The sequence below is a fragment of the Poromitra crassiceps genome, assembly GCF_964638095.1.
Source record: "Poromitra crassiceps genome assembly, chromosome: 3".
NCBI classification, from domain to species: domain Eukaryota; kingdom Metazoa; phylum Chordata; class Actinopteri; order Beryciformes; family Melamphaidae; genus Poromitra; species Poromitra crassiceps.
This window is the reverse complement of record NC_139625.1, coordinates 21,698,875-21,716,933: the sequence shown is the minus strand read 5'-3', so window position 1 is coordinate 21,716,933 and position 18,059 is coordinate 21,698,875. Positions and strand designations below refer to the sequence as shown.

The 18,059-nt window shown below is 45.0% G+C and overlaps 1 protein-coding gene across 1 annotated transcript in view; it reads left to right on the top strand.

Moving 5' to 3' along the window:
- cfap221 (cilia and flagella associated protein 221) overlaps positions 1 to 8,768 on the top strand; it is a gene marked incomplete at both ends in the record, with an annotated part of 41,930 nt that extends 33,162 nt beyond the window's left edge. The window contains 6 exons of the mRNA XM_083632946.1: positions 34 to 119; positions 469 to 541; positions 731 to 831; positions 5,602 to 5,694; positions 6,257 to 6,367; positions 8,657 to 8,768. Of these exons, the coding sequence (XP_083489072.1) occupies positions 34 to 119; positions 469 to 541; positions 731 to 831; positions 5,602 to 5,694; positions 6,257 to 6,367; positions 8,657 to 8,768 (576 nt within the window). The remainder of the gene's footprint in view (positions 1 to 33; positions 120 to 468; positions 542 to 730; positions 832 to 5,601; positions 5,695 to 6,256; positions 6,368 to 8,656) is intronic.
- Positions 8,769 to 18,059: the final 9,291 nt, after the last annotated feature.

Below are 18,059 nucleotides of genomic sequence, written 5' to 3'. Positions count from 1 at the left end.
TTTCTGGGTTTTCCCCACCACACTGTGTTCTAGAACCCAGCTCCAGGTCTGCAGACCTACAAGCCAACTCCTAAATATCTGGAGAGCGATTTGGAGTTCCACCTCTGCCCTCTGCCCAGGTAATAACAACGGCCTCGATTTTCATTGATCATTACTCTGAAAAATAACATTCCATTGCACATTCATTTGGTTCTTCCTGATTATGAAGAAGACAATTTAAGTTACTGTATATGAAAATTGTATATTATAATTAGTATATGAATATATGAAGATTTTCTCACGTTCTGTGTTGAAGTTTGATAGCACTAAATAAGTAACTAAGTAATGCCTCAGAATGTCAGTGTTTGAAGGTGAAGGTGATTTGGAAATAATCTCATTGATTTGGGGTAAAATCCTCTCTCAGTTCAGTTCAGTGAATAATCCCCTAACCATACTCAGTAGGAATTTAAGAGTGTGTTACCTATGCAGGTATACCATCCCTGAACGCAAGGTGCATGGCATCAAGACCCCAAACACTCAGAAGAAGTTTCTGGACCGCAAGGTGATTTTGTTTGTGAGACTTTCCAGGTTGGAAGTATTTTTCTGCAGAAAACTGTCATTCTATCCAAAAAAGGCATGCTTCAGTGTTTTGGTTATTGATTATGCTATTGATTAAGTCACAACTCAAGGTAATTCTGCGAAACCAGTTCCTGATGCCGATATGGTGTCTTTTCCCCCTGACCAACAACAGGAAGTCATCAAAGGAGTCATGACCTGGAAGAATTTTGATTCGGTCACCTTGAACTCTCTGGACAACGAACCCACTCTCACTAGCGAGTGGGCCCCGCGCAGGTAGGCTAAAACCTACAATGGGATTCGAACCCGTACTCTGGCAAGTCAAATTGAGGCTTGTGTGTAATAGCTGCGCTCCAGCAGAGCCGCCTTATCATGAGAGCTGTGAGGTTAATAGCCTTTGACACACACTCTTACACCTAAGCACACACACACACACACACACACACACACACACACACACACACACACACACACACACACACACACACACACACACACACACACACACACACACACTCACACTCTCTTACACCTAAACACACATGCATACACATTATAGTCAGGGATGTAATGGCCGATATAACCACCTAAAGTAGTTAGTTACATTACTCGTTACATATTACTTTCGCTCCCTCCCCCCCCCCCCCCCCCCCCATAACTGCATACTTGTTATTTATTTGCCTACCTAGGACAAAAAACTAATCGCGCTAACTAATATAATTACATACTGTTTTGGAAATTGTAATCCCCTACTCATTACTGGGGAAAGTAATAAAATTACAATAACACGTTACTGAGTAATGTGTTACTTCCCAAGAGTGATACAGTAGATAGAAGAATCAACCTGATGTAAGTTATGCTAGGGTTGGGTCTTTTAATGAAAAAGTGCACTCTCAAGCAGTACGAGTGCCATTTTTCTTTTTTTCTTTTTTGTTGAATCAGGCAAGATAAATCAGAAATAACACAATGTTATTGACTACAACTGCCCAGGACTTAAAAGGTTCTATTCACCTGCAAGCTCCCAACTGAAAGCCCGATCTCGTGCAGTTGGCCGCTGAGAAGCTCCAAATGGAGCAGCCGATAACAAGTGAGATAGCGCTTGTTTAGAGAGGGGAGAGTGGGTCTCCTTCACTTCCCCCGTCATGCACATTTTCCCAGCCGCTCGAAGAATTTGAACCGATAACCCTCTGGTCACAAGTCTCTCTTCTAACCATTAGAACACTACTGACTTCCACCATCAGGGTTAAAAGTAGCATTTTTCATGTGGTATATAAAATGACAGGTGTGGCGTGTGTACGACAAGTAACATAACTGATATGTTCTGAGGCTATTTACTCTGTAGCAAACTGCACATTTCAGACATCTTTTACAAGCACATCCTGTTAGACAGTCATTGACCTTGGACCTCTTGATATAGAGCTGAGATATACTGGAGGAATGGAGCAGTGTAAACAATGTTGCTTATGAAAGCATGGGCAGCAACACCCTCTGGTAAGAAGATGTGGGAGGCGGAGGTGTTTTTCTCAGACGGCGCTGTGATTCCATCTGTATGCAGTCTATAATCCACAGCAGCACAATGGCTTACGGTTCAGACATCAGCAATTTATTTACCATGCAGGTGGTTATAGAATGATTGACATGAGGGCCAATCAATTGCAAACGTTCCAGTATCTAGTAATTATTTGTGGTCACTAAAGATTGGATGAATCATCTTTACCATTATTAGTTTTTCTCGCACAGTGCGGACCGTCATTACTGGATGTCTGTAGAGAAAACGCTGCACTGTGTTATTAATCTACTCGTAAGGCTGTGCCTGGAGGCACAGGCCCAAGAGATGAAATCTCATCTTGAAAAGGGAATAGGGGATCAACACCTCAAGCTTTGATTGTGTGCTGTGAGGTGCCCAGCTCCATTATTGCTTAGGATTTATTGGAAAGTCTCATAAGACACAGGCTCCATATATATGATTAGATCTTAATAATCGTATTGTGTTATTTTCCTTAATAGTAGTGGCGCTTAGTAGTGTTAGTAGTAATCATAGTAGCAACAGTATTACTTGTCTCATTAGTGTTGTTGTTATTATTACACTTTATTTCATCTCTACATTGTTAGCTCTAACAGATTTAGATATATATTTCTCTATAGCATAGAATAGATCAATGTATATTGCATATACTGTAGCATACAGTTATCTATCCCAGTGGTTGGGTCTCAAACTTTTTCATGTCAAGGACCCCTAAACGGACACATATTAGTTAGTCTGATGAAGACTGCAGAACCAGCAGTCGAAACAGGTACAAACATTGCCTAACTGGCCTTTATAGATGAAACATTCTAAATAATATATACAACTAGGCTAAATGAACATCTTTAGTATAGGACACATATTAGACCATGGACCCCCATTTTATCAGATTTTGTCCCAGCGTCCCCATCTGATGAGTTTTGCTTTTAGATGTTTTATTATAGAAAGTGTATGAAATCCATGACCAAAATAGTCATACATTCCGTCATTGTGTTACATATGGATTATGGATGGAATTATAGTGAAAAGAGATTGTTCCCATTTTTGTTGGGGACCCCATGTGACCCCTCATGGACGCCCTGGGGGTCCCCGGACCCCACTTTGAGAGGGGTATCCATTTGATTTCCTTATTCTTACTCTTCAAGTAATACCTTGACAAGATATTTCGCTCTGTCGTACCAGGATACAGCACTAGTACGCACAACTCCTGGGTACGTATTTCATAACCCGGGACTCCATTCAGCACCTCACATTGTCGTAACAAAGCATACGTCTTCAGACCGTTCCAAAATATGTGTATACAGCCCACATCCTGTCCAAGTGTTCAGAATGATCACCGCAAACAACTGCCAGGTTGCTGTATACAATTGTCTACTTTTCCCAGTAGAACTCCTTTTTGTTGGCGGATATAGTAGTAGCCTATCTGTTTCTGATTCCCAGTTAGCTTTCATGTCGAGAGTTGAGTTTACTTTGTGTCCCATGAGATCTTGAGAAAGATCCAAGATGGCTGTAGGCCTGTTCTCTTTGTGTGCAGTAGTTGTAGAGGTTATAACCATGTTCATCTCAGCCCCTCTTTCCTTTGTAAATCCCTAAAGAAAATATTGATGATCGACTATGTTTCTCCTTCAGGTTTTGATACCTGGAATCACCATAATCACCATGAACGAAGCAAAATCTATGTTTCCAGTATTTTTCATGTAGGATTGGAGTGTTCTACCTTATTTCAAGGCATCTAAGGTATTTCATTGTCTCTTGTTTCATGGAAATTCCCCAAACAGGGGACACAGCATTGGAAAGTAGCTCATTGGCAGATTTTTTTCCAATTTTTTTTTGAGAAAAAGTACAATTCTAAGACCCGGGAATTAAACGAAATGACTCATTAGGATGTATATTTTTATAATATACATACTGTATAATATGTAAAGGGGGTGTCCGGGAGGTTGAACCATTCCTGTCTATAGTGCCTTTTTTAGGTCAAGAAAGAGCTGAAGTGTTTACCCACAGTACCTCTAGCACTACATCACACCAGCTGTATCTAGGCCATATGGAGGAGACGAGACCTTCGTGCTCCCTTCACTTACACCCAGAAATCATGACTTATTCAATGTGTAGCCTTAGTGGACATTGAATAAATTATTATATTTGGATGTATTGTATCGAGAACACAGCGCGCGGCTATCCTGGTCTATTTGTGTCGCGCTGAACACTTCACCCTGTCACAGAGCATTCTGGTTTGCCTAGTGTGATGCGTTGAAGTGGCAAAGTTAATCAAGCGACTGTTGCCTTTTCAGAGAGATTTGACATCTCTCTCTCTCTCTCTCTCTCTCTCTCTCTCTCTCTCTCTCTCTCTCTCTCTCTCTCTCTCTCTCTCTCTCTCTCTCTCTCTCTCTCTCTCTCTCTCTCTCTCTCTCTCTCTCTCTCTCTCTCTCTCTCTCTCCCTCTCCTCACCTTCCTCTCCAGCTCCTGTTTCTCCTCAACTTCCCTGTGCTGCTTCATCATCCATCTCTCTTCTCTTTCTCACACTGATAGATCGTAGACTAGACAAGGTCTTCTTTTTTTTTAAATTCCAGACTGTCCTTCCAACATCCACAATGCCAGCGTCTGGTCGTCTCGCAGACGCAAACAGTCTGATCTATTTCAGGCGGCTGTAGCAGAGAAAGTCAGTGAGCGTGAGCTAGACCGCGAGAGAGGGAGAGAAGCGCGCGCGTGTGTGTGTTTGTCAGAGAGAAAGGATTCTCAGCTCCCAACACACTGAAAAATGGTAACAATGAACAACCTCAAACCTTATACCTTCCAGGTATAAAGACCATTTTCTATCTGTGTGACCGAACGCAGTGATCACAGGCTCATTTAGCATTATGTATTGACTCCTAGTATATTATTCTATAGCTCTCAAACAACCTGACATTCATGTGCTGAGTCCATAGCATCCCTCCTGAATTGAAAACTTTCTGCTTGTCAGTGTTTTAATTCTATCCAGGCCTAGTTTGCCCTTAAGTGGTGTCAACCTTCACTCAGGATAGGAGTACTTCATCCCTGTTCAAACCGACATTTCAAACAACCCTCGGCAATCCTAACCTGACACTGCCAGATGGTAACGAGTAGCTCAGGAAACCGTTTCAAAGGGTAGGCACTTTCAAAAAAATACCCGGCAGGCGATTGGATGAACCATCTGTCCATCACGTCTGTCTCTCTCTCGTTGGCATCACACCAAAGCCCGCCCGTAGCGGCCTCTCGTCTGGACACTGGCTGATTGGTGCGAACCACTGGTGGTTCAGATTCAAACCAAACAGGGAGTGTGGCCAGATGCATTTGTCATGTGATTGTGATCTCATGATCTTACAGGAATCCAGCTGCCTCGCAAGGTTAGGGCGATCCTTCCATCCAACCAAGATGGATGAGAGATAGAAGCACTATCTTTATTGCTTGGTCTGGTTCTGCGGGGCACAAAGCAGTGTGTGTGTGTGTGTTGTCTGTTGTGTGTGTGTGCGTGTGTGTGTGTGTGTGTGTGTGTGTCCTAGGTCTGTGGACTACAGCACAGATATACTTCCACTCACGGCTCCTCCTCCTCTCACCAGCCTTCCCGATGATCTGGCAGGACTTGTGGACAAACCGTAAGCACACAATGCATTCCCGCAGTATCTTTGTATTAGAAGCTTTTAGGGGTTAGGGGTTAGGGGTTAGGGGTTAGGGGTTAGGGGTTAGGGAAATTGTTGTGAGCACAATAACTCAGGAACAAGTCATGATAGAAACGCCATTCTTGCACCAGAGGTTCCCCCTATAGACTAGATGATCCGATTAGAGTTTGGAGCACTTTGTGGCGTAAATTAGCATATTAATGGGAAACTACTGTACGATAAGTCAGTGCTATAAGATACAGAGTTCATATGAATACCAGCAGTGTGTGTATAGACATGCAGGTATGTTGAAATAGAAATGGTTTCAAATGAATGCATCTCTTAGTTTAATTGGTGATTATGGCGGTACATCCAGCAGTTCAAGTGCTTCTTTTGTATTTAGGTTTGAAAAGTCACTGCCCTCACGCTCTGTGTGTGTGTGTGTGTGTGTGTGTGTGTGTGTGTGTGTGTGTGTGTGTGTGTGTGTGTGTGTGTGTGTGTGTGTGTGTGTGTGTGCGTGCGTGCGTGCGTGCGTGTGTGCGTGCGTACGAGCGTGCAGGTCTGAAGAGTCAGGATTCCAACTGACACCAGAGATGATCAGAGCAGAGTTCCTGTCTGGGGAAGGCCTCCTCTCCAACAACAGCAACATCAACACAGGCATGACCGCCAGGTGAGCACAACAACAACACATTTAAATAAGGACTCAATTAAGGTTGAGAATGAAGCTGTGCCCTTCTGGATTTTGATGCAAATTATTTGGGTTCACGATGGAGGGAGACAACACTAGCAGCATGATAATTAAATTTGCATGTTTCTAAGATGAGGTTTACTAATAGATTCACTATCGAGTAGAGACTAAAGGCTGTTACGCACCAAGAGCGATGCAAATATACGGCACGAAATTGCGATGCGAATTTGGACACACCTGTCAATCACAGCAACAGATGTGTACACGTCGGAAGCGAATTTCTGAAAAATCGGCCTTGGTCCGAAAAAATAAACACCGCAATAACGCTCAGCGAAACTTCACCATTGGTATTCACTGATATAGAATATTATTGACATGCGACTTAATCGCACAGGGCGGGATGCTTGGTGTGTAAGGAAGAGTTCAAGTTTACTGTTTGTGTGTTGTGTGTAACAAGGCACAATGACATGCTTACTTTGCATAATAAATTCCCTGCATAGAGATGTGCTGTTCAGAATGGGAAGTGAATTATTAATATTATTATTATCACCTTTATTTTTTCAGGATAGTCAGCATGAGGCCTCTTTTACAATGACGCCCATAAATGTATTGTTGTTTGTGTTTTTTGTTTTGTTGATAATGTAATAAATTCCGGGATAATTGCAATAATATTGCATTACAACCTAGGGGTGACCTCCAGTCCTGAAAAGTGAGGCCAAGATGAAAGTAACTTAAACCTGCATTCTTCCTAATAGCAAGCAGGAGGTGACTCCACTGGCTCCAAAAAGAAGTCAGATTGCATGGAGGTCAATGGGAAAATGACCTTACTTCTCACTTGATGTACTGTATGACCTCAGTAAACACTTTCCTAATGCGGTTATGGTCTCAATCGCTAGTTTCAAGTCTTCTTCAATACAGCCTGATGTTCATTTTGTAAATTATGGTCCCATTTAGAGTCAAATAAACAATAGAAAAGACTAGGTTTTAGTGTGTGATTCACAGGTCGCCTGTCTAGTGATCGCACAGCTCGCCGATCGCGTCCCAATAGCCGAAGGTGCTGCGGCTCTTCTCATCCAAACTGATGTTACTCCTGCCACCAAATAACCAAGATGGTGACGGTGAAAATTGCAAACTCAAGGCTTCAAAATGTGAGTCCACAAACCAATGGGTGACATCACAGTAGCCACGTCCATATTTATTATACAGTCAACCAAAACAACAACCAAAGCTATCACAATCTCTTTGGTTGCATTGTCTGTCACTGTTATCACATGATCATTTAGATCAGGGGTGTCAAACACATTTAGTCCACGGGCCAACATGCGACCCAATTTGGTGTCACGTGGGCCAGACAATGAAAATCAATAATTAATAATAATAATAATAATAAGTTATAAATGTCAAAACCTCCACATTTTCCTGTTTCTTTTAGTGTAAAGAACTACAGGTACATTTAAGAACATGTTCTCACGTAGGGTTATCTCAGCTACCATCAAGCACATTATCTACTGTCTGTACTGTGCATTACAATCATGGGTGTAGTGGAGGGTAAAACGCAATTTACCTACACCATTGAAATGAGGCAGATCGTTTACTCACCTATTTTCAGATCAACTGTAGCAATCAATGAGGGCAAACAAGGTGGGTAAATACTCACCTTGGATAGTTTACCCTCCTCTGTATTTATCACTGCCCCTGATTACAATAGATGGCAACTGTGCAATCCCCTATATTCAAGCAAAGGTAATGAAAATAGCTGACCATTTAGTGATTAATACAGATAACATGAATAGGTGACTTAATATTTAACTTGCTCCTGAAACCTGGCACCTCTTAGCCTTCACAAGTGCATCACATTGGATTGAAGGACTTCGCAGTGCAATTTTCACACTTTGCAAAGTCATCTTTTGGGCCGGATTGGACCCTTTGGGGGGGCCGGATCTGGCCCCCGGGCCGCATGTTTAACACCCCTGATTTAGATATAGTAATGTGATTTTATTACATTATTTGGGAGTTTATTAACAGGTTTGTGTACATTTTCAACTAATTTAAACTGACATTTTGTGACACTTTGGACATTTCAAGTTATTATCAGTCACTATATGTCCTTTAAGGGGAAAAAATCAATTGAAGTCCCCCCCCCCCCCTGAAAGTACAATTGGTTTTTGGTTTATGCTTTATGATCATCACAACCACCCCCACCTTATAATGCTGGGTTTTTTGTTCCTATATATTATTCCTGTGGGTCAAGCTGAGATCTGTCCTCCACAGGCAACAGAGGGAGTCTGAGGTTAACCAGATGGGGAAAAGAGTGATGGCTGAACTGAAGCAACTGAGGGCCATGAAGAGGACTCCCCCATCACCCGGCGAGGACTGTGAATAAGCTATGCTCCCTCTCACACATGCACACACTACCCTACTAAAGTACCCTCCTTACACACACACACACACACACACACACACACACACACACACACACACGAAGACCTGCATAGTGGCTACGCAGTACGCACATGCACAGGCAGGACTATAAAATAAGCGAGATACCCGCCCTGCTCACCCGCGTGAGACTAAAAAATGTGTCACCCACCTAAAAGCCACTCTCCCACCCACTCAATATTACAGATGCAACTGGAAATTGGTTATCCCTGCACCCACGCAGATCTGTATATAAGCACAGCTATATTCAAACTAAGCTACAAGGCATTACTGACAACGCTATGCAATTAAACATTATAATTCAGCTTTTTATACTGTAGTGTATTTTACACGGGTGACTGCAATGTCATTGAGAAGCAGGCAATACTTGTCATTAAATTGTACTATATGATTCAAATAACAATGTCCTTGATCTCTGCTTGACACTAATACATTTCTGTGATTTAAATGGAGTCTTGATTCTGGTTCTGACAGAGATATTCACATCGCATAGGTCAAAAGAGTGAGGTGGATTCTTAATTTGGGTGGTACTGTATTCCCCTTCTCATCCAACATCCGAGTAATTTGTCAGCTCTCCAGGGATTGGGTGATATTATTTTAACAGATATAGACCAAATCACCGTGACGTCACCATGTAAACAACATTACTTCCGCGTACCACTTTGGGAAGGCGGCAGGTTTAAATTTGCGTGTTGTCAAATAAATGCTGTCAAACCCTCTCGTTGTTTTCGGCCGACTGCTTTCAATTTAAATGTTCAAACGGTTGGTAAACATGCTTGTCCGACGTATCTAGCCTTTCTTCTGTGTTTGTTTTATGTAGTGTTAGCTAGCTAATAACGTTTGTTTACAACTGTCAAACTCGCTGTTTTTTTGCAGACTCGTTAACGTTACAGACAGAGCTACTGACGCCACGTTAATTTAATTTAGCTTCAAGTCTACTCTGGTCTCGTCCAACAGGTAAATTAGCTAGTCTGGTCTCCACTAACGTTAGTGAAAGTGTTGTTATGAATGATATTAAACAACAACACAACACGAACGAACCATTTTTGTCTTCTTTGTCTGTTTTTGTCTTCAACACGTCAGTTTGTGCCGTTCACCGCCATTATGATGTGTGGAACCCAGGGGTAACCGGAAGTAAATGTCAACATCCCCGCTGATTTGGTCTATTCAACACAGCAATTCCATATTTAAATGTGTATACTTATTTATTTGGTAGCAAATGAAACCGGTTTAGGACTTTTCTCAAAAGAGCTGACTTGCTGTGAAGTGAGTGGGATGGAGTCCAGCCAGTTACAGTGTGTCTGCTCTCACCCCTAGAGGGAGCTCCAACTCCTTGTGTCCTGCCACCAGAGGGGACTTGTCAGTTTGTTCGTCCTTGTGTGTGTGTGTGTGTGTGTGTGTGTGTGTGTGTGTGTGTGTGTGTGTGTGTGTGTGTGTGTGTGCGCGTGCGTGCGTGCGTGCGTGTGCGCGCGTGTGCATGTGTGTGGTTGCTTACTCCATGGCAGTATACTTTTGAAAAGTACAGTATTTGCCCCATTTGCACCCTCTTTGACAGTCAGAGGTGCGCGCGCACACACACACACACACACACACACACACACACACACACACACACACACACACACGCAGGCAGATTCTTTTTGGATATATTTGCATGTCCACAAAGGGGTCACAGCGCTCGGACATTGGGGTGAACCCATATGGGAATTGGCCGGCCCGCAGCCATACTGTCAGAATACATTGAGATGACAGTAGAGGGTGCTTTACAAAGGACGTTGGTCTTGCTTTCGCTGCCTGCATCTCAAACACTTTGCAATTTAGGAACACTCAGTACTGGGCATCCGGGTAGTGCAGCAGTAGATTCCCTGCTTATCAACACGAGGGTCGCAGGTTCGAGCCCCCGGGTTGGTTGCGCATCCATACAGGCACAATTGGCCGTGTCTGCATGTGGGAAGCCGGATTAAGGGTATCTGTTCTGGTCGCAGCACTAGCGCCTCCTCTGATGGGTCAGGACGCCTGTTCGGGGGGAGGGGAACTGGGGGAAATAGTGTGATCCTCCCACCACACGCCATGTCCTGCCAGTGAAACTCCTCACTGTCAGGTGAAAAGAAGCAGCTGGTGACTGCACATGGGTCGGAGGAAGCATGTGCTATTCTACAACTCTCCACAGATCAGCAGAGGGGGTGGAGCAACAACCAAGACAGCAGGGGGAATTGGCTAAGTACAATTGGGGAGAAAGTGGGGGGCTGGGGGGGAAGGGGGTCGAAATCTAAAAAAAAAAAAAAGATAAAAAAAGAAGCTCTTTCTATCAAAGGCATTGGCTTGCTAGAATGTAAACAACAATTTAAAAATGTCATTACAAAGTATAAATGATGTCATTTAGATGGACACTTTGTGAAATTGTGATGGACAAGCTGTCCCGTTTGCGATGACTACAGCAGAACAAAATGCAGATCAAGATTCATTTTTCTGCCCCACTCTACATATTGTCACATTTGTTTTGGTGTGATATATTGAATTTCAACCTCTCGTCCTATCCATGATAATAAGCAATAGGCAGTGGAAAAGTAATAGAAATTGTGAGCGAGAGAAGAGAAACAGTCAGCTTAATAGAATTTCCAGTAGATAACAACTGCTTTAAACTCACTAATCCAGCTCCTTACATGTCAAACCTTAAACATTGAAGGGACAATCTACTACACTCATTCAAAGTAAAGTCGTTACTGGTGCAAAAAAATTTTTTTGTCAACCGTAAGTCTAAAATCAGAGGTAAAACTTTTACACACATGAGAGTCAAAACAGTGCCATTTTTGCTCCAGCCAGCCCAAATTCTGCTGCTTGACATGTCCGCTACAGTGACCCGGCCATCCTCAACCGTCTCAAAAATAGGACCCAATCATCCCAAGAGGTCATTATGACCTCTCTACACTCTGCTGGCCACTATTTACAAAACGGAGAACAGACCAACACTAGCAACAGACGAAGCAACAGACGGAGCCAAAGAGGATACTGGAGCACACGATTCACTGGAAAAGATTGAATAGGTGCTGCACACAGCATCTTCATCAGAGTCAAACAAAACGCTTATAAAAATAGTTTTACTTGGTCAAACCAAGCGATTCAGCTACATGACCACGTGCGTCATGTAGCAACCAGGCGACCTCATGCAACTCAAGCCCATTCGAAGAAACTACATCTTTCAACAGCCCGAGTTTGGCAGGTTTAAAGATGTTTTCGATATCTTCAATTTCTGGGAGATGTTCAGCTGTGTAAGTGGCCGTTCACACCATACGCCGAAGCAACGCCAAAGTCACGCTGAAGCCACGCTGAAACCACCCAGTTTAATTTCTCCGTCCTTGTTAACAGGTGAGACCGTTCACACCGGCTGCACGCCACGCCACGCTGAAGCCACACCAAAGCCGAGGTGAAGCGATCGTTCAGGATTCAGTCCTATTTTCCAGGCGTGATGCGTGAAGCTGCCAGGCATGAATTCAATGGGAGTTGTGGGCGACGACGACGCCCGCATATCAAACAAGCTGCAGTCTGCATAACGTTCATAAAAATAAAAAAAATCGTAACGGGACAAGCCCGTCTTTTATTGTCACACGAACACCACAATACATGCATGCGGCCACAACACACTCATGCTGACGGTGGCCGGTGAAAAGTGTCCTCTGCATTTAACCCATCCAGGCATGTCCTTTCCTCCGGGGGGCAGGCCAGGAGCAGTGGTCGCTTTCTCGTACAGCGCCCGGGGACCAACTTCGGATGTTGTCGTCACTGGTCGGATGACGATGACGATCTGATCTTCTGCATGTTTTTAGTGGGGGGTTATATACAGAGGAACCCCCTGGGGGAGCACGGGGAGAACATGCAAACTCCACACAGAGAGAAAGGCCCTTACGACGAGATACCCCACCTGGGCAGTAGGCACTGAAGATATGGGGGGGAAACACAACCACAGCGCCCACAGTGTCCCAGGCGAGAATCGAACTCAGGACCTTCTGACTGTGAGGCGACAGCTCTACCACTGAGCCACCGTGCCCCATCAGGCACCCCTCATCAGGGGAATAGTATAGGCTATAAATGCACATGACTACTATAACGTTAGTAGTTTTTGTAAGGCAATGCACAACTGGCTAGCTAGACAGATTGCAGTTCTGGAGCTGGTTTTCAGAGGGAATATCCTCAGACCAACTCGCCACAGACAGCTGTAGTCCTCTGAAGCTTATTATTATATCTGTTAATTTTACCTACTGATGTCAACATCATTTGAGCATAAAGCCTAACCTACTTACTAGGCACGGAGCATTCCTCCTGGCCGCCTTTTTTTACTTTCACTTATGCCTTTCTTGCTGCATGAGGTGATTTCCCCTGTATTTTCTTTTTATGAATGAGCTGACCATTCGCACCGTTCCAGCTTGCCGCTCCTACGCTTTCCGATGGAGGCGGCTGTGACTAGGTCCACTGGCGGAATGAAAGGAGTAGAACAATTACCCACCAACCCGCTTTCACAACTTTCACATCGGAGGCGCGGATCTCATTTTCCGTACATTTTACGGCTTTCAAGGCCGGTGTGAAAGCGGCTATTGTGACATAATCAGTGTCGTGATGTCATAGTCCCTCTTTACTCACACATTCTGAAATCATCAGTGATGTCATACATCAATAGTAACATCACCAGTGATGTCATAACTCTTTATCTACTTACCCATTGTGACATCATCAGTGATGTCATAAATCCTCCCCTGCTGGTGGTATAAATAGGACCAGTAGATGAACCAGAAGTACCAACCAGAAGCACTGTTAAGGCGTGTTCCCTACGGCATACTGTATATCTCGCCTGTTAGTTAAGTCACCCCACGACTTAAGAGCCAACTTCCAGAGATTCGAGTATCCTGTGCACCGGTAGTACGCTACTTGAACAGTGAGCAGTCAATTGAACTCTGCACCCCCTTTCACTGCACCCTCACCTGAACATCGATAATAGTGTCCTGACCCGACACCCTGAGGTGATTGTTACCACACCTAAGAATCCAAACACATCTCAAACATTTTGATCTCAGTGGCTAGATATGTCTGCTGCCAGCTGGCTCATATCTGAAGAGCAGTTTCTGTGCTCCATCTGTCTGGATGTGTTCACTGATCCAGTCTCCACACCATGTGGACACAACTTCTGCAAAAACTGTATCACTCAGCACTGGGATGCTAGTGTCCTGTGCCAGTGTCCCATGTGTAATACGATTTTTACCATAAAACCTAAGCTGTGTGTCAATACTTTCATATCTGAGATGGCTGCTCAGTTCAGGAAGGCAGTGAGTAGTAGGCCTAAGACAGAGGCTGAAATTCAGCAGAGGATCCAGGAGAGACAAATGAAGATTCAGGAGATCAAACGCTCAGTAGAGCTCAGCAAGGAAGATGCAGATGGAGAGATAGCAGCCTTCATCACAGCGCCCCCTACAGCCGGTCCTCCAGCCTTTACCACAGTGCTCCTGCAACCGCTCCTCCAGCCTTCACAACAGTGCCCCCTACAGCCGGTCCTCCAGCCTTTACCACAGCGCTCCTGCATCCGGTCCTCCAACCTTCACCACAGCGCCCCCTACAGCCGGTTCTCCAGCCTTCACCACAGCGCCCCCTACAGCCAGTCCTCCAACCTTCACCACAGTGCCCCCTACAGCCAGTCCTGCAGCCTTCACCACAGCGCCCCCTACAGCCGGTCCTGCAGCCTTCACCACAGCGCCCCCTACAGCCGGTCCTCCAGCCTTCACCACAGCCGGTCCTCCAACCTTCACCACAGCGCCCCCTACAGCCGGTCCTCCAACCTTCACCAAAGCCCCCCCTACAGCCGGTCCTCCAGCCTTCACCACAGCGCCCCCTACAGCCGGTCCTCCAGCCTTCACCAAAGCCCCCCCTACAGCCGGTCCTCCAGCCTTCACCACAGCGCCCCCTACAGCCGGTCCTCCAGCCTTCACCAAAGCGCCCCCTACAGCCGGTCCTCCAGCCTTCACCACAGCGACCCCTACAGCCGGTCCTCCAACCTTCACCACAGCGCCCCCTACAGCCGGTCCTCCAGCCTTCACCACAGCGCCCCCTACAGCCGGTCCTCCAGCCTTCACCACAGCGCCCCCTACAGCCGGTCCTCCAGCCTTCACCACAGCGCCCCCTACAGCCGGTCCTCCAACCTTCACCACAGCGCCCCCTACAGCCGGTCCTCCAGCCTTCCCCACAGCGCCCACCCCTTCGACCCCTTCATCCCTCCCCTTCAGCCCCTTCATCCCACCCTCGACCCTTTCATCCCTCCCCTTGACTAGGGCTGTTGGAACGAATTTCAATCTTCGAATATAATTTGATTTTAATAATAAAATCTTCTTAGTTCCCTGACGAGGATGAAACCACCAAAATATTTGACATGAGATCACTGACATCATCACTGATGACATCACCGTTATCCGTTCCAGAATGAATGAGTGAATGAAAGACTCCCCCCCAAAAAAGCTTTCTCTTGACCACGTGCTGCTGCGCACGTGCTAAAAATAAAATAAAAAGATGGAAAAAAGAATGCCAGATGAAATCCCTTTGTTCGTATGCCTAACCCGGAAGGGGGCGTGGCTTTTGCTCTCTATCTCCCCCCCCCCCCTCTTCGCCCGGTCACTAAGGGGTGAGACATTGTGTTGGGAAAAATGCTCCTTCAGAGATAGATTCACCTTCAATTTCTTTGACTGGCAACGCAGAAACTTTTCTCAGAGCCAAAATGAATTTGGTTTGAGTCTCAACGTGCTCTCAAAGTCTATTGGAAGGGTTTCAAGTAGGCTGAATGCTTTCCAGAACTGAAGTGTGCTTGATTTGTTTTGCCGCGCAGATGTAACGCTTTGTCTGTTGAAGCCATCCGAGTTGTGCGGAAGAATACACCAAGGTCACTCGCTACTTTTTCCTTATTTTCGAATCACTTCATTCATGTGTGGGCTCAAGCAAAACTAGGAATGACAAAGACAAACAGAGCGAGTCGAGAAACACCTTTTATTATTATTATTGTTTATTTTAAAACAATGATTGTGGAAGGTGGTCAGGGTACTCTGCGTATGCAAGAGATAACAAACAGAAAATCTACTCAGCCTTGATGCCATTTCTCTCTCGTAACGGGACAAGCCCCGTCTTTTATTGTCACACGAACACCACAACACATGCATGCGGCCACAACACACTCATGCTGACGGTGGCCGGTGAAAAGTGTCCTCTGCATTTAACCTATCCAGGCATGTCCTTTCCTCCGGGGGGCAGGCCAGGAGCAGTGGTCGCTTTCTCGTAAAGCGCCCGGGGACCAACTTCGGATGTTGTCGTCACTGGTCGGATGACGATGACGATCTGATCTTCTGCATGTTTTTAGTGGGGGGGTTATATACAGAGGAACCCCCTGGGGGAGCACGGGGAGAACATGCAAACTCCACACAGAGAGAAAGGCCCTTACGACGAGATACCCCACCTGGGCAGTAGGCACTGAAGATATGGGGGGGAACACAACCACAGTGCCCACAGTGTCCCAGGCGAGAATCGAACTCAGGACCTTCTGACTGTGAGGCGACAGCTCTACAACTGAGCCAGAATAATGGGCCTGACATACTGTAGGCCCTCCCCTGTTTACAGTACATGGCAACGCTCCCTGCATAAAACGTCAAACTTTTTTGCATTAGTGCCTTCCTTTTACACGGCAACGGGGCCTGAAAATGCAAAAAAGTGAGAACAGGTCCCAGAGTGGAATTCTTTGATTAATTGTGAAAACTCTGACGACACGACTCACACATCGCCTACGCTATTAGGTAATAGGCATGTGCCAGTAGCAGAAGAACAACAACAAGCAGACATGGCGGACACTAGAGTTGTGCTCGCAGTGTTGTTGCGGTCGCAGATGGAGTTATTTGTGTCACTACAACGAATACTCAGAGACGTCTCAGCAGAGACGTCCAGACAAAATTGTCTGTTTTGGAGCGTGCTTTCGCCATAGCTACTTGTTGCTTGTTCACACAGCGCTGTAAAGAAGGAAGTGTCTTTGAAAGGAAGTAGAACAAAGTGTTTTGTACGCAGGCACGTGGTCTATCTGGTGTTGCGTGGCAGCGTTACACCGCCACCTAGCGGCTTCGCATTCGCACTACAGCGTTTTCAATCACTTTTGCAGTACCCTCTCCACGTGATTCATTATCATACAAACACTGTGTGTAAACGCTGAACCAAAGTCCAGAACGCAACGGCAGTTTGCCGTTTTATGACGGGAGCGTTGTCGTGTAAACATGGCCATAGTCTCTGGCTATTTCTGAACTTCAGCTGAGGTCATCCAAATGTTGAGTTGTCTCTGAAGAAGCGTCATGGTTTAAGCTGTGGCAGGTTGTACTGCCATTTGCAGAGCTGGAACGCCTGTCTACATTGAGTCTTGTTCTACTGTGTTTAAGTGGGATGAACAGCCAAGGTGGCACAAAATTGTCGCACCGGTGAATTGCCCTCTCAAACTAGCTTATAATCTAAACACATCAGGCACGAATACAGTCTGTTGGTTGTCTTAGGGCTGATGCTTTTACACCTACGCAGAAGCCGACTCTCAGCTCCGAAGGTGCAGTAGATTTCTAGTGAATGTGTTTAACTCCATTATATTCCATACTGTAGGTTGCGGTTGCAAGCTGAAACTAAGATGAAACTTTACTGAGTCCCATGGGGAAACTTTGTTGTTGCAGGAGCAAAATGGAAACGGAACCAGCAAAGAAAGATAGAATATAACCAGAGAAATAGAAGAATAAACTGTACCTACGGGGGTTAGTCGGATCCAACAGTTTCAACACTAAAACATGTTAAGTAGAATTTATGAATGAAAAGTATTGGGAAAAGTATGTATTCCAGCATTATGTGGGTGTGCAACATAGCAGCAGTAGAACTTGCCAAAGAAAGGCAAATTATTATGCATAATATATATGATATGAAAATATACCACAGTTCTGAAATGAATTCCGTAAGAAATAAGCATAAACAAGAAATATCTATATAGGCAATATGACAATATACGTACGTACGTACGTACGTACGTACGTACATACAGAAAGTGTGTAATACATACACACAATACATACACATACATACTGTACATACGTATGTATGTACGTACGTACGTATGTATGTACGTACGTACGTATGTACATACATACATACCTACCTCAAGATTCAAGATTTTTATTGTCACTCCATGGTACAAGTA